Source organism: Vitis vinifera, chromosome 2, assembly GCF_030704535.1.
Source record: "Vitis vinifera cultivar Pinot Noir 40024 chromosome 2, ASM3070453v1".
Classification (NCBI taxonomy): domain Eukaryota; kingdom Viridiplantae; phylum Streptophyta; class Magnoliopsida; order Vitales; family Vitaceae; genus Vitis; species Vitis vinifera.
The window spans coordinates 14,117,766-14,132,398 of NC_081806.1; the positions used below are offsets into that span (position 1 = coordinate 14,117,766).

A 14,633-nucleotide genomic window follows, 5' to 3' on the forward strand; every position below is an offset into this window, starting at 1 on the left:
CGTGTTGTGCGAGTTTCGCACAAGGTTCGCACAAGCCTGGAGCAGTTGTCTTCCGAAGGCCATATCTTCCTCATTTCAGCTCTAAATCGTACACGGTTTGAAGCGTTGGATTCTTGACTTACTGAGCTTTGAAATGGTATATAGCATGTAGAAAAATGGACTTCAGGAAGTGCTCCAAAAGTGCGAAAGAATACTGCATCTACTGTCCTCTTTGCTTCTCTTCACTTTGCTTGCTTTTCCTCTTTGCTTCTCTCCTTTACTTGGCTTGTCTTAATGATCCAAAAGGCTGTCAAAATACTAAAACTAGCCACAAATATGATTAGAAGTCATTGCTAGGTCCTTAACATGCCAATTGGGATAAAGATGAAGAACTACTACACAAAAGTGCTTAAAACATAATGAATTAAAGGCGTAAAATGACACTTTTTGGGTAGTAATCAGCCGCTCTCCTATACTTTGAGGAGAAAGTTTACATGAAGAAGCTATAGCGAGCAGACGCTATTCCATTGTTGTTTTCAAGGATGCTCTGCCATATATTAGAGCACATGGGCTATCCTACTGAGCGCCGCCAGCATTGTCGATAGCATTTCACTCCCGACCAATGGACATAGTTGGCAGGTTATTCATCACCTGAAGCAGCCCCACCCAGGCCAACATCTCCAATGCCAGCACCGGCTGAGCAGGCATAGCAGGACGAGATTCCCACAGAGTTTGTTCCACCCGCCCCTGCTGCACCATTTATGCCTGATGCCACTTCTACTTATCTTCCTGCTACACCTCCTATTCCACCAGCTGCACCTCCTACATCGGAGGCTCCTTAATACCATATATGCCATGGAGTTTTGTGCCATGATAAATTTGTTCAAGACACTAACCATTACGCACAATGCTCTATTTCGGCAGATGGCAGACATACGTGCTTAGCAGGACCAGCATATTGCTATCCTTCGTCAGATTCAGCAGCATCTGGGACTTTCACCACCTCAGACTGACATTTCTGGACCATTAGAGCCCATAGCTCCAGCTGAGAAGATGACTCCAACTGAGGAGACCATCAGAGCCGATGTCCCACCCCAAGTCACTCACTAGGTAGCCACATAGCCATCATCTCCACCAGAGAACCCTGCTCCTTGATCATTCCTTTATTTTGTATTTACTTAGTATATTAGTAGACATTATTACTTATGTTGATAATTTATATTCTAGGATTGGGTGTATTGCATGATCATCTCATTGTACTTTTTCAAAGTAATATATATATATATCATTTTTGTTTATACTTCGCATTTTTTCTATCTCTTTTACTTATTAATCTTTTGTTTTTTTTGAATCATGTGGTTTCTCTTATACGACTCAGACTTAATGTCACTCAGGAGGTACCATTTTCTCTCTTTATTAACAATCGTTCTTGCCACATTGAGGGTAATGTTGATCTTGGTTGGGGGAAGAGTAAAAGAAGGAAGTTTTAGTAATAATGTGAAGTTATATTGTTAATTTATCACCTTTTTGTTTAATTTTAAAATTTGTAATAATTTTTAAAGTTTTTACTCTACTCTCCATGATTATTAAGGAAAAATTCTCAAAATGAAATGGGAGAAATTGAATTCTTACATTTTTTACTTAAATATTAGAGTTTGTATTATGCTTATGGAGGTTGATGAATTATTGAAACTCCTATTGATTTCAACCTTATTTCTTCCACTTTAATCTTAACTTAGTCTATTAGTAGACATTATTACTTATGTTGATAATTTATATTCTGGGATTGGATGTATTACATGATCATCTCATTGTACTTTTTCAGAGTAATATATATATATATCATTTTTGTTTATACTTCGCATTTTTTCTATCTCTTTTACTCATTAATCTTTTGTTTTTTTTGAATCATGTGGTTTCTCTTATACGACTCAGACTTAATGTCACTCAGGAGGTACCATTTCCTCCTTTTATTAACAATCGTTCTTGCCACATTGAGGGTAATGTTGATCTTGGTTGGGGGAAGAGTAAAGGAAGGAAGTTTTAGTAATAATGTGAAGTTATATTGTTAATTTAGCACCTTTTTGTTTAATTTTAAATTTTGTAATAATTTTTAAAGTTTTTACTCTACTCTCCATGATTATTAAGGAAAAAATCTCAAAATGAAATGGGAGAAATTGAATTCTTACCTTTTTTACTTAAATATTAGAGTTTGTATTATGCTTATGGAGGTTGATGAATTATTGAAACTCCTATTGATTTCAACCTTATTTCTTCCACTTTAATCTTACCACACACTGTGCACTTTAGATTCCATTTATAGGATGAAAAACTATCTCAGCCCCTGAACTTAGGAAAATTTAGACTTGATACCTTTGACCTCGTTTTCATAGTGTTGGGACACCTTATAAAAAACCAATGAGCCTTTGAAAAAAAAAAGAAAAAGAACAAAGTGTTTCGCTTGCTTTGAAACCCGAGCAAGGTTCGAGGGGTATATGGTGAAAATCTTTAAAACCCGGTGCCCTAAACCTTAATTGGTTGGGAGTCATCGACCTCAATACTCGTTACAAGGGTGAATAGGTGGAGTTTAATGATACGTTCCCAATTGGTGTCTCAGTTGATTCATGTCCTCTCAATGGTCCCTGACAGTGGTGCCATTTGATTCGTGTCCAGCTGGTGTCCCTTGATTGTGGTCCTCAGAAGGGAGTAATCAACAAAATTTATAACCTATTACACCATGTACTAGGATAGCCTTAACTAGCATAGCATAGCATAGTGGCTCTAGGGTCGTTCACTGGGATGAGTTTTCACTTCACAATTAATATTAATCCAAAGCTAAATTGGTGCTTTTTCATTTCAAGGTTAGCTTTAAAAGAAAACATAATCTTTGGTGGAAAAAGGATTGGTTTTAAGATAACCAAAAATAGTAGTAATTGATTTTAATTACAAAGAAAAGTGTTTCTTGGAGTTTAGATCACTAGGCTCAGGTTCCTCATACAAAAAGGAGAGTTCCGATCATTTGTTTCTTTTCCTCGCAATAGAGAATTAACATATAGTTAATTCTCTAACCGGTGTGGTACAGATGCTTCCCCTTAATGGGTTTAAACACTAATTCCCTCTCATTGATGCATCTTACAATGGCTCATGCCTCTCACCTAGCATTTGCCATCCAAGATGATCCTTAACCTTGGATTACCCGTCAAAAGCTCACAAGAGATAACTAATGGATGTCTCCTTAGAGTCCAAAAGCTTACCAAGTGTTGGCTATTCTAGAAAATCCTACCTTTAAACCACCTCCCAAAGGCTCGCAAGAGGTAAAATAGTGCATCTCAATGGATGGAGACCACTTGCCTTATCAAGTGTTGGCCCAAGTGAGTTAAAGGCGTTTTAAGTTAACTAAAAAGATAAAAACCATCAACGGGTCACACTTTCTCTTCATTAAAAACTAAAACAACAAAACTTCCAATTTATGCATGAGGAAACTTACTCGGATTTCTTCACTCCAAGAGACGAAGAGCCTAGCCTCTCATCCTATGAGAAAACATCCTCAGAGTTTGATTGGCTAGAAAGAAAAATAACGCGAAAACAAAAATATGAAGGAAAAACAGAGCAAGTGCTCTGTAAAATATATTTCTTCCTTTCCCCGATTACATGATTCTTTGTAAAGAAAATTACAAAACTATATATAAGGGGTTATTCACCCTTTGTTCTTACTTAAAGACTAAGGAATCCTATGATAGGTGGGTTACAAGGAGAGTTTGGGGATTTAGACATCAAATATCTAAAGCAAAATATCTCAAAATGTCGGTCACAAATATCGAGAAGCTTCAAGAGAACACTGCAGCCGTGCGTGCAAGAGGGTTGCGAAATTTTGCAGCAAAAGGACAACATTTCGCAGCCCAAGTTTATTTCGCAATCGTGCGAATTTTTCCTTTATCTTGGAGGGATCAGGTTCCAATGGTTGTAACTCCTTCATTTCAACTCCGAATCATGCACCGTTTAAAGCATTGGATTGTTGACTTCTTGAGCTTTGAAACGACATATAGCATGCATAAATTGAACTCCAAGAAGTGCTCCAAAAGTGGCTGACACGACTTTCATCTAGAATGCTTCATGTTAGATTTCTCTTTGCTTCCCCTCTTTGCATTCCGGATTTGCTTATGGAAAAGGACTTCAAAGCATTGGTTCTTCATGTTTATGAGCTTTCCATTGCTTTACCAGGGATTCCAAATAACTCTCCTCAATCTTGGATTGCTTTGATGATCAAATTACTAACAAAAACACCAAAACTTACACAAAGTGATTAAATATGATTGCAAAGGTCCTTCATATGTTAATTGGGTTAAAAGGTGATAACTACTACTCAAAAGTGTTTAAAAGAGTTAATTACAAGCTATAAAATAGCACTTTTTGAGTAGTAATCATTTAACATATTGTAGGTGCTTGGGTATTAAATTCCAATCTCAAAAGTCCGGGGTAAAATCCAAGGAGTTAGTGGTCGAAAGATCCTTAAAGCTTGATGCCCTAAACCTTGATTGGTTGGGAGTCATCGATGGATCCCCGTTACATGGACACTTTAGAAAACAATACCTTAAGCATTGCACGCCTACAAAAAAAAAAATTGTGAAATAAAAGAGGTGCGTTCTTAGCCTATTGGAAGTGGTCGGTTTGCTAAAGTCTGAGAAAGAACTAGGTTGGGGGGAAAGATTAGTTCAGAGTACTATATTTGGAAACTAATAGGCTTAATACAGATTTTTGTGGAAGAGTATAGATTGAGCCTAGGAGAGTAGAAATCCTCTTAATACTTAAATTTGTATAATACCTAGTCTTTATGAATTATGATCAGGAAAGATATTTGATATACTCTTATTGAAGGTTGAGTTTTTCTTCTTTAATGTCCCATGTGAGAGTATGCTTTGTAATCATGCCACTTATGATTTTTTTGAGTGATCAGCATGATTTTGTAAATTATTTTACTATCTTATTTTTGTTTTTCTCTCCTTCATTGCTAAGGGACTAGCAATATATTGGTTGGGGGGAGTGATTACTACTCAAAAAGTGCACTTTTATAGCTTGTTATAAACTCTTTTAAACACTTTTGAGTAGAATTAACACCTTGGCGCATTAAGGACCCTTGCAAGTGTTACTAATCAATTTTTGGCTAGTTTTGTGTTTTTGGTAGCTTTTTTATCATTGAAGCAAGCTATGAATGAGGGAGAATTTTTTGCAAACCTTGGCAATAGGTTTCCAAGCCAATCAAGAGATGCAAGGAAGAAAATCAGAGAGAGAAATCCAACATGAAGCAATTTCGCATGGCTATGCGCAATTCAAAAGGACAGCAGTTGCAAGACAAATTTAGAGCACTTTATAGAGTCCATTATATACATACTATCTATCATTTCGAAGCTCGGGAAGTCAAGAGTCCAACGCTTCAAACAGTGTGCAAATTGGAGCTGAAATGAAGAAGCTATGGTCATTTGAAGACAACTACAACAAGCCGAAAATGAATTTCGCAACCCTTTTTCAGCCTTGCGAAAGTTTCGCAACCTTGCGAAATCTTCTTTAAATCTTCAGATATTTTTGCATCAACTTCGTTAGATTTTTTATCTCAAGATATTTTGTATAATTATCTAGTCTCTCCTTGTAATCATCTAAAGATTTTTTTAGATATTTAGGATATTTAATTGAGGGGTTAAAAATATCTCTCTATATTGTCTTAACATATCTCTTTTTGTAATATCTATCTATCTCAGAATCTTGAAAGAAATTATGAGGGGAGGATCACTTGTACATTTTTAGTAAGAAATATACAGAGCTTTGCTCTGCCTTACCTACTCACTTTGATTGCATTTTATTTCTAGCCAAACAACCTCTGAGGATGTTTTCTCAGAGAATGAGTGGCTAGGCTTTTTGTTTCTTGGACTGAAGGAAGTTAGGTAAGGGATCTGGATACAAAAGTGGGAGTTTTCCTTGTTTTAGTTTTTAATGAAGAGAAGATTATGACCCGTTAATCGTTTTTATATTTTTAGTTAACTTAAAATCTCTTATAATCACCTCGGCCAACACTTGGTAAGCTTTTTAGACTCAATCCATAAAGATCCATTAGTTATCTCTTACAAGCCTTTGGGAAGTGGTTTAAAGGTAGGATTGCCTAGGATAGCCAACACTTGGTAAGCTTTTGAACTCCCTGGAGACATCCATTAGTTATCTCCTGCGAGCTTTTGAAGGGTAATCCAAGGTTAAGGATCACCTTGAATGGTAAATACTAGGTGAGAGGTAAGAGCCATTGCAAGATGCATTAGTGAGAGGGATTTAGCGTTGAAACCATTAATGGGAAGTAACTGTACCATACCGATTGGGAGGATAACTATAGGTTAAATCCCCAATGCGAGGAAAAGATCCGGAATCTCCTCTTTTGTATAAGGAACCTGAACCTAGTGATCTGAAACTCCAAGAAACCTTTTCTTTGTAATTAAACTCAGTTACTATTTTTGGTTAGCTTAAAACCAAACCTTTTTCAACCATCATTATGTTTTCTTTTAAAGCTAACTTATAAAAGAAAAAGCACCAATCCAATTCTTGAAACTAATATCAGGTGTGAAATGAAAACCCATCCCTATGGACGATCCTAGAACCACTATGCTATGCTATCTATGCTGCCCTAGTATATGGTGAATTAGGTTTATAAATTTTGTTGATAACTCCCATCTGAGGACTGAATCAAAGGTACACCAATTGGGGATGAATCAGATGCTATGAACAACTTAAGGTGGTGGTTGACATGAACGACTCTGGGTTGTGAGCTCAAGGCTCTAAATGTTATAAACAAGTCAGTGTTGTGAATGATATGAATGATTTTGGGTCGTGATCTCAAGGGTCTAGATGTTGTGAATAGCTTAGGGCCATGGATGATATAAATGTTTGGGGGTCATGAGCTCAAGACTCTAGATGCTATGAACAACTCAAGGCTCTAAACGACATGAATGACTCCAACTCGTGAGCTCAGGGATTTAAATGCTATGAACAACTCATGACTGTGATTAACATGAATGAATGTGGTTCATGAGCTCGGGGTTCTAGATGCTATAAGCAGCTTAGGGCTATGGATCACATGAACTACTCCAACTTATGGAATCACAACTCTTGATGCTATGAACAACTAAAGGCTATGGATGGTATGAATAACTCAGGGGTGTTGATGATATGAATGATTCTGGGTCATGAGCTCAAGACTCTAAATGTTGTGAATAACTTAGGGCAGTGTATGACATAGATGACTCTAGATCATGAGCTAAGGTTTATGCATGACATGATCAACTCTGGGTCATGGGCTGAGGAGTCTAGATGCCATGAACAACTCAAGACTATGGATAAAATTAATGACTCTAAGTCATGAGCTTAGGGCTCCAGATGTAATGAAATGCTTAGGGTTGTGATTGACATGAACGACTACGGGTCTTGACCTCAAAGCTCTAAGCCCTATAGACAGCTCAAGGCTTTGGATGCTATGAACAACTAAGGGTTATAAATCACATGAACTACACCAGGTGGTGAGCTCAGGGCTCTAAATGCTATGAACAACTCAGGGTTGTGGATGATTGAATGATTCCTCATTGTGTGGCCAAGGCTCTAGATGCTTTTAGCAATTCAAGGCTATGAATGACATGAATGACTCCTAGTCATAGGCTCAAACCTCTTTACACTATGAATAACTCAAGATTGTGATTTACATTAATGACTCCGGGTTATGAGCTTTGAGCTCTAGATGTTGTGAACAACTCAGTTTTTTGGATGATATAAACGATTGTAGGTCATGAGCTCAAGGCTCTAGATGCTATAAATAGTAGAGGGTTGTGGATGATATGAACAACTCAGGATACCATGAGCTCAGGTCTCTAGATGCTATGAACAACTTAGGGTTGTGCATGACATGAATGATTCTAGGTTATGAGCTTAGGGCATTAGTGGCTGTGAACAACTTAAGGTTGTGGTTGACATCAATGATTCCAGGTTATGAGCTCAAGGATCTAGATGCTATTAACAGCCCTGGGTTATAGATGATATAAACAATTCTAATTTGTGATCTCAAGGGTCTATATGATATAAATGACTCAGGGTTGTGAATGACATGAACAACTCCGGGTCATAAGCTTAGGACTCTAGATGTAATAAGTAGCTCAGGGTTGTGGTTGACATGAATGATTATAGGTCAAGAGTACAGGGATTTAAACCCTATGAAAAGCTTAGGGTTGTGAATGATAAGAACTACTCTAGGTCGTGAGCTTAGGGTTTTGGAAGCTATGGACATCTTAGTGTTATAAATGACATGAAAAGTTCTGGTCATAAGCTCCAGGTTCTAAACACCATGAAAAATAGAAGGTTGTGGGTGATAAGAACGACTTAGGTTCCTGTGAGCTCAACACTCTAGATGTGATGAACAACTTAGAGCCATGGATGATATGAATGTTTCCTTGTCATGACCCCAAGGCTTTAGATGTTTGGAATAGCTTCGGGTACTGGATGACATGAATGACTCTAAGTCATGAGCTTAGGGCTATGAACAGCTCAGGGTTGTGGTAAATATGAACAATTCTAGGTCATGATCTCAAGGATCTAGATGCTATGAAAAGCTTAGCATGGTGGAGGGCATGAACGACTCTATGTCATGAGCGTAGGTGTCTAAATGCTATGAACAATTCAGGGCCATGGATGATATAAAAGATTTTGGTTCATGGGTATAAGGCCTATAAATGCTATGAAAAGCTCAAGGTTATGTATGACATGGACAACTCTGTATCATGGGCTCAAGCCTCTAGATACTAGGATCAACTCAAGGTTATGTATGGCATGGATGATTGTGAATCTAGAGCTCAAGGCCTTAGATGCAATGAACATCCCGATGTTATGGATGATATAAATGATTCGAGGTGATGAGCTCAAGCCTCTAGATGCTGTGAACAATTTAGAGTTATGGATGATATGAATGACTTTGGGTCGTTAGTTGAGGGCTCTAGGTGCTATGAACAGCTCAGGGCTATAAATGACATGAACGACTCCGGGTCATGAGCTCAAGGCTCTAGATGTTATGAATGGCTCAAGGCTGGATGATATCAACATCTTAGGGTCCCGTAATATCAAGCCTTTAGATGCTATGAATAGCTTAGGGCTGTGGATGACATGAACGATCCTACATTGTGAGATCAAGCCTCTAGATGCTATGAATAGCTCAAGGCTGTGGATGATATGAAGGATTCTACATCATGAGATCAAGTTAGAGCTATGGATTACAATAACAACTCTGGGTTGTGAGCTCAAGGCTTTGGATGCTATGAACTACTCAAGATTATGGATAATATGAACGATTGTAGGTCATGAGCTGAAGGCTCTTAAAGCTGTGAATTATATGAAAAACTCAGGGTCTTGTGAGCTAAGGGATTTCGATGCTATGAACAACTCTAGGTTGTGGATGGCATGAATGAGTTCAAATCATGAGCTCAAGACTCTAGATGCTATGAACAAGTTAGGGTTATGGATGACATGAACGACTATGAGATGTGAGCTTAGGGCTCTCGATGTTATGAACTGTTCAAAGTTGTGCTTGAATAGTTTAAGGCGGTGGAAGACATGAAAGAATCCACATTGTGAGTTCAGGCCTTTAAATTCTATGAATAACACAGGTTCATGTATGTCGTAAACTATTCGGGGTCATGAGCTTAAGACTCTATATGCTATTAATAGCTCAAAGTTGTGAATAACATGAAGAACTCCAGATCATGAGCTTAGGGCTTTAGATGCAATGAAGAACTCAGGGTTATAGATGATATAAACAACTCAAGGTCAGGAGGTTAAGACTCTACATGTTATGAACAACTCACAATTGTGGTTGACATTAATGACTCTGGGTCGTGAGCTTAGGGATCTAGATGTTATGAATATGTCAGGGTTGTGGATGATATGAACGATTGTAGGTCATGAGCTCGTGGATCTAGTTGTAATGAATAGTAGGAGGTTGTGGATGATATGAACAACTCGAGGTCCCATGAGCACAAGGCTCTAGATGCTATGAACAACTCAATGCATTAAATGACATGAATGACTCTAGGTTGTGAAATCAAGGCTATAGATACTATGAACAACTTAAGGCAATTATTAACATTAATGACTTTGGTTTTGAGCTCAAGGCTCTAGGTGCTATGAACAGCTTAGGGCTATGGATGATACGAACGATCCTGGGTCATGATCTTAAGGGTTTAGATGCTATGAATAGCTTAAGGTGGTTGAGAACATGAACGACTCCATGACATTAGCTCAGGTCTCTAAATACTATGAATAGCCTATGGTTGTGGATGATATAAATGAGTAAGGGTTGTGAGCTCAGGACTTTAGATACTATGTAGAGCTCAAGGCTATGGTTGACTTGAACCACTCCAAGTTATGAGCTCAGGGATCTAGATGCTATCAAAAGCTCAGGTTGTGGATGACTTGATTCACTCTAGGTCGTGAGCTTAGGGCTATAGATACAATGAATAGCTCAGGGTTGTGGTTGACATGAACAACTATAGGTCGTGAGCTCAAGGCTCTAGACTCTATGACCAGGTCAGGGCCGTTGATGATAAGAACTATTATGGGTTGTGAGCTCAGGGTTCTAGATGTTATGAACAGTAGAGGGTTGTGGATGATTTGAATGACTTGGGGTTTCCATTAAGGGCTCTAGGTGTTATGAACAACTTGGGGCTATAGATGAAAAGAATGACTTTGGTTTGTGAGCTCAAGGCTCTAGATGCTTCGAATAACTCAAGGCTATGAATGATATCAACGAATCAAGGCCTTGATAGCTTAAGGCTCCAAATGCTACAAACAACTCAAGGCTTTGGAAGCTAGGAATAGTCAAGGCTATGGATGACATGAACGATGTCAGGTTGTGAGTTAAGGGCACTAGATGCGGTTAACAGCTCAGGGCTATGGTTGACATGAACGACTCTGAATTATGAGCTTTGGGCTCTAGATGCTATGAAAAACTAAGGGGTGTGGATAACATGAGCTACTTTGGGTTGTGAGCTCAAGGCTCTAGATGCTATGAACAACCCAAGGTTGTGGATGCTATGAATGACTATTCTATGAGCTCGGGCCTTTAGATGCTATGAACAACTCAAGCCTTTAGATGATGTGAATGATTCATGGTCTTTGTCCTAAGGCTCTAAATGCTATGAGCAACTCAGGCTTATGGATGACATGAATGACTACAGGTCGTGAGCTTAGGGCTTTAGATGTTATGAACAGTAAAGGGCCCTAGATACTATGAACAACTGGGGGTTATGGATGAGATGAACGAATTAGGGTCCAGAGCTTAAGGCTTCAAATGCTATGAACAACTCAGAGTTGTGGATGACATGAACGACTTTGGTCATCAGTTGAGGGTTATAGATGATATCAACAACTCGAGGTTTTAGATGACATGAGTAACTCTAGGTCATGAGCTCAAGGCTTTAAATGCAAGAAATAGTTCAAGGTTATAGATAATATCAACGACTTAGGGTCTCGTGAGCTTAGAGCTTTATCCGCTATGAAGAACTTAAGGTTGTTGATGATATGAATGATTCTCCCTCGTAAGATCAAGCCTCTTGATCCTATAAATAACTCAGATCTAAGGATAATATGAGGAACACAAGGCCGTGACCTTAAGGCTCTAGATGCTATGAACAACTCATGGTTGTGGATGACATGAATGACCTCGGGTCCCGAGCTTAGGGATCTAGATGTTATGAACAACTCAAGGTTCTAGATATTATAAATAATTGAAGGTCATTAGCTCAAGGCTCTAGATGCTATAAATAGTAAAGGGTTATGGATGATATGAACAACTCAGGGTCCAGTGAGTTTAAGGCTCTAAAACTATGAGTAGCTCAGGGTTATTGATGATACAAACGATTTTGCATCATAAGCACAAGTCTCCATATGCTATGATCAGCTTAAGGCTGTGGATGACACGAACAACTCTAGGTCGTGAGCTTAGTGCTCTAGATGCTATGTATAGCTTAGGGCGGTAGTTGACATGAACGATTCTGGGTTATAAGGTAAGGGCTCTAGACACTATGAACAACTTGGGTTTGTAGATGACATGAGTTACTATGAGCCGTGAGCTCAGGGCTCTAGATGTTATGAACAACTCAAGGTTGTGGATAATATGAATAAATCGGGATCTAATGAGGTCGGGTCTCTACATGTTATGAACAACTTAAGGATATGGATGATATGAATGGTTCCTGGTCGTGAGCCCATGACTCTAAATGTTATGAATAACTCAGGGCTATAGATGACATGAATGATGATTACTACTCAAAAAGTGTTATTTGATAGCTTGTAATTAACTCTTTTAAACACTTTTGAGTAGTAGTTATTACCTTTTTACCCAATTAGCATATTAAGTACCTATGCAATCATTTCTAAGCAAATTGTGTAATTTTTGGTGCTTTTAAGAGTAGTTTGATCACCAAAGCAATCCAAGATGAAGTAGAGCTCTATGGAATCCATGGCAAAGCAATTTTGCCATAAGCAAATCAAGAATGCAAGGAGGAAAAACAGAGGAATCTAACATGAAGAATCCAAGAGGACATTATCTGTTTCGAAGCTCGGGAAGTAAGTAATCCAATGCTTCAAACGGTTCACAAATCGGAGTTGAAATGAAGAAGTTAGAGCCATTGGAAGCCTATCACATCAAGCTAAAGGCCAATTTCGCAGGGCTGCGAAATCAGCCTTTGGCTGCGAAATGATTTCGCAGCCATCTTGTACATCTGCGAAATTTCACAACCATTTTGTGCGCCTGCGAAATTCTCCTGAGTGCTTCCAGATATTTGCGACCGACATTTTTTGATATTTTGCTTTAGATATTTGATGTCTAAATCCCAATTTTCTCCTTGTAATCCACCAATTATAGGATTCCTTAATTGTTAAGCAAGAAAAAAAGGGTGAATAACCTCATATATATTGTTTTGTAATTTTCATTATAGAGACATCTCGGGAGCTTGTTCTCAGAGAATCAACTTTTTGTATAGTTTGAAAGGAAGTAAAATACAAAGTTTTGCTCTACCTTACCTACTCAATTTGATTGTACTTTTCATTACTAGCCAAACAAGCTCTGAGGATGTTTCCTCAGAGAATGGGTGGCTAGGCTTTTTGTCTCTTGGAGCTAAGGTAGCCGGGTAAGGTGCCGAATGCAAGAATTGAGAGTTTTATTGTTTCAGCTGTTAATGAAGAGAAAGTGTAACCCGTTTATGGTTTCTTTGTTTTTAGTTAACTTAAAATGCCTTCAATTCACCTGGGCCAACACTTGGTAATGCAAGTGATCTCCACCCACTGAGATGCACTAGTTTACCTCTTGCGAGCCTTTAGGAGGTGACTTGAAGGTAGGATTTTCTAGAATTGCCAACACTTGGTAAGCTTTTGGACTCTAAGGAGACATCCATTAGTTATCTCTTGCGAGCTTGAATAGGGAAGTCCAAGGTTAATGATCTCCTTGAATGGCAAATGCTAGGTGAGAGGCACGAGCCATTGCAAGATGCATCAGTGAGAGGGAATTAGTGTTGAAATTCATAAAAGGGAAACATCTATACAACACCAGTTGGAGAATGAACTATATGTTAATTCTCCAATGCGAGGAAAAGAACCAAAGTGACTGGAACTCTAATTTTGCATGAGGAGCCTGACTCCAGTGATCCTGAAACTCTAAGAGACGCTTTTTCTTTAAAAGTAATTCCCATTACTTTCTTTTTAGTTAGAGTGAAACCAAACCTTTTTCAACCAAAGTTTATGTTTTCTTTTGAAGCTAACCTTGAAATGAAAAGGCACCAATTCAACTTTGAATTGGTATCAGTTGTAAGTTGAAAACCCTTCCCAATGAACAATCCTAGAGCCACTATGCTATACTAGCTTATGCTATCCTAGTGCATGGTGATATAGGTTATAAATTTTGTCGATTACTCCCATCAGAGGACCAAAATCAAGGTACATTAGGAGATGACAACTCTTCGTGCTCATCAGGAGCAGATAATCGCCACTCAGACTCAGCATACTGCCATCCTGAGGTAGATTCAGCACCATCTTGGTATTCCATCAGCTCCTGAGCACCCCATTCCTATCCTCTCAGAGCACACAGATCCATCACAGGCCTCTCCTTTCGAAGAGCAGGCTTTGGCCTCTGAGGAGCTGACTACAGGAGATGCAGAGACATCCACCTGAGCCATCATCATCCTCCCACTATTTGATCATTTCCATAATTTTCTTTATGTATTTTCTTTATGCATTTCCTTATTATCATAGCACTTTTAATCCCATGCTTTTGATATTTTATATATTGGGATTGGTTGGATTACTTGTTTCCTTTATATTGTACTTTCATGAAGTAATATAAATCTATCAATTTTTTAGCACTCTTAGCATTATTTTATTTTAATTCCTCTACTCATATCTTTTGTTGTTTTTGAAACATGTGGTTTCTCCTATTCTACTCGAACTTCATATCATTTAGGAGGCACCACTTCCTCCCTATAATCTCAATCGCTCATGCCACATTGAGGACAATGTTCAACTTGGTTGGGGGGAGAGTTGAGGAAGGAAGTTTTTTGTTGTTAATACTAAGTATTTTGGTATTTTATTTT

The 14,633-nt window shown here is 38.3% G+C and overlaps 1 protein-coding gene across 1 annotated transcript in view; it reads left to right on the top strand.

The window, feature by feature from the left end:
- LOC104882562 (uncharacterized) overlaps positions 1-14,214 on the top strand; it is a 75,061-nt gene extending 60,847 nt beyond the window's left edge. The window contains exon 5 of the mRNA XM_010666407.1: positions 14,065-14,214. Coding sequence (XP_010664709.1) covers positions 14,065-14,214 — 150 coding nt within the window. The remainder of the gene's footprint in view (positions 1-14,064) is intronic.
- Positions 14,215-14,633: the final 419 nt, after the last annotated feature.